General features: G+C 45.8%; 1 protein-coding gene across 2 annotated transcripts; it reads right to left on the bottom strand.

The window, feature by feature from the left end:
- Nucleotides 1-6: 6 nt before the first annotated feature.
- On the bottom strand, nucleotides 7-951 carry LOC111672185 (long-chain-fatty-acid--CoA ligase 1-like). Of its 2 annotated transcripts, none has more exons than XM_087179190.1 (3): nucleotides 536-951; nucleotides 335-449; nucleotides 7-150 (listed from the first exon to the last, which is right to left on the bottom strand). In XM_087179190.1, the coding sequence occupies exons 1-3, from the start codon at nucleotides 797-799 to the stop codon at nucleotides 80-82; spliced, it is 450 nt and encodes a 149-aa protein (XP_087035316.1). In that variant the 5' UTR covers nucleotides 800-951; the 3' UTR covers nucleotides 7-79. The 2 variants fall into 2 exon arrangements, with proteins under 2 accessions (XP_087035316.1, XP_023285290.2); XM_023429522.2 differs by having other exon boundaries at nucleotides 560-943.
- Between the last annotated feature and the right edge of the window lie 104 nt (nucleotides 952-1,055).

Below are 1,055 nucleotides of genomic sequence, written 5' to 3'. Positions count from 1 at the left end.
GCCACCTGAAGGATCGGAGACACACAGAGTCACATAACAGAAAAGCGTGACGGCCGGAGGATAAAAAAATACAAAAATGTCAGACCTCAGTGTAGGAGATCCACTGGTAGGGCTGGCCCGGCTTCCTGAAGCCAAGGCACGGGCCATTTCCTGAAGGACACAAGACAGCAGTGTCACACCAGTGCAAACATATATACCATTTATAGCATGGTGTCTGTGATAGCTTTCTTTTTTCTTTTTTAACTAGGGACCAAGAACAAGTTTTACTTATGATACATCAGTAAATTATATTGTGAATGAAATGTGTTGTAATAGAGGTGCCAGGTGTCATCACCTGAGATCTTCAGGCCTCTCTGGAACATGTCATAAGCCGTCTTGGTGTCATCATAGTAAAACTCCAGCAGTGAGTCATCTTTAAGAAGAGCCGATCGCCTGCAGCTTGGATCTCCCTACGACAAACGCCACTATCAAACACCTTAAAACACTCCTTCCATAATGATGCATGTCATTTATACAAGTTTAAACACAATCATACCAGCGGTGACCATGATCCACTCACATTTACGGCTACAGACTGGGCTTGCAGATCACAGGGAGGACGCATGGGTCGAGGACGGGTCACCAGCCAGTACGCAGTGAGAGAGGCCAGGGCTCCTAAACCCAGCAGAGAGGAGGACGATAGAGACAGGGAGAAGGAGGACAGAGGCAGAGACGGCAGAAGACTCCAGAGGTCCTCTGATTCAGAACCTTTGAGACCCGCACTGGAGCGAAGTGACCGTAACCACTCCTGGAAATGCATAGCTGAGGGAAGAGGACAGGAAAAAAAATACCCAGTGAAACAGAAGGAAATTACATGGTGCCTTTACATCACAAACATTTCTTTGTGCAGCATCTCCTGCACGAAGCACCGCAACAGCAAACGCGTGGCAGGCAACAGATTCAGTGCCCAGCTCATTTTTAAAATACACTTTTCTTGCTGAAGCATTTTTAATAATGTTTTATAATGAGGACAGTGTTTGTGTTATTTTTCTGATAAATTCATTACTTTCCCCCCA

The sequence above is a fragment of the Seriola lalandi genome, unplaced genomic scaffold, assembly GCF_002814215.2.
Source record: "Seriola lalandi dorsalis isolate HSWRI2012SDOR001 ecotype SW California unplaced genomic scaffold, Sedor1 jcf7180002007907, whole genome shotgun sequence".
NCBI classification, from domain to species: Eukaryota; Metazoa; Chordata; class Actinopteri; order Carangiformes; family Carangidae; genus Seriola; species Seriola lalandi.
Note: the sequence above shows the minus strand (reverse complement) of the source record. Positions and strands in the feature narration are given on the sequence as shown.

Bases quoted from the DNA above. Each gene is read 5' to 3' on its own strand.
- LOC111672185 (XM_087179190.1), bottom strand. From the start codon at position 799: ATGCATTTCCAGGAGTGGTTACGGTCACTTCGCTCCAGTGCGGGTCTC. The intron at 450-535 runs GTATGATTGTGT...CGTTTGTCGTAG, and splicing joins GTGGATCATGGTCACCGCTG to GGAGATCCAAGCTGCAGGCG. The intron at 151-334 runs GTGATGACACCT...TGTGTCCTTCAG, and splicing joins GAGAGGCCTGAAGATCTCAG to GAAATGGCCCGTGCCTTGGC.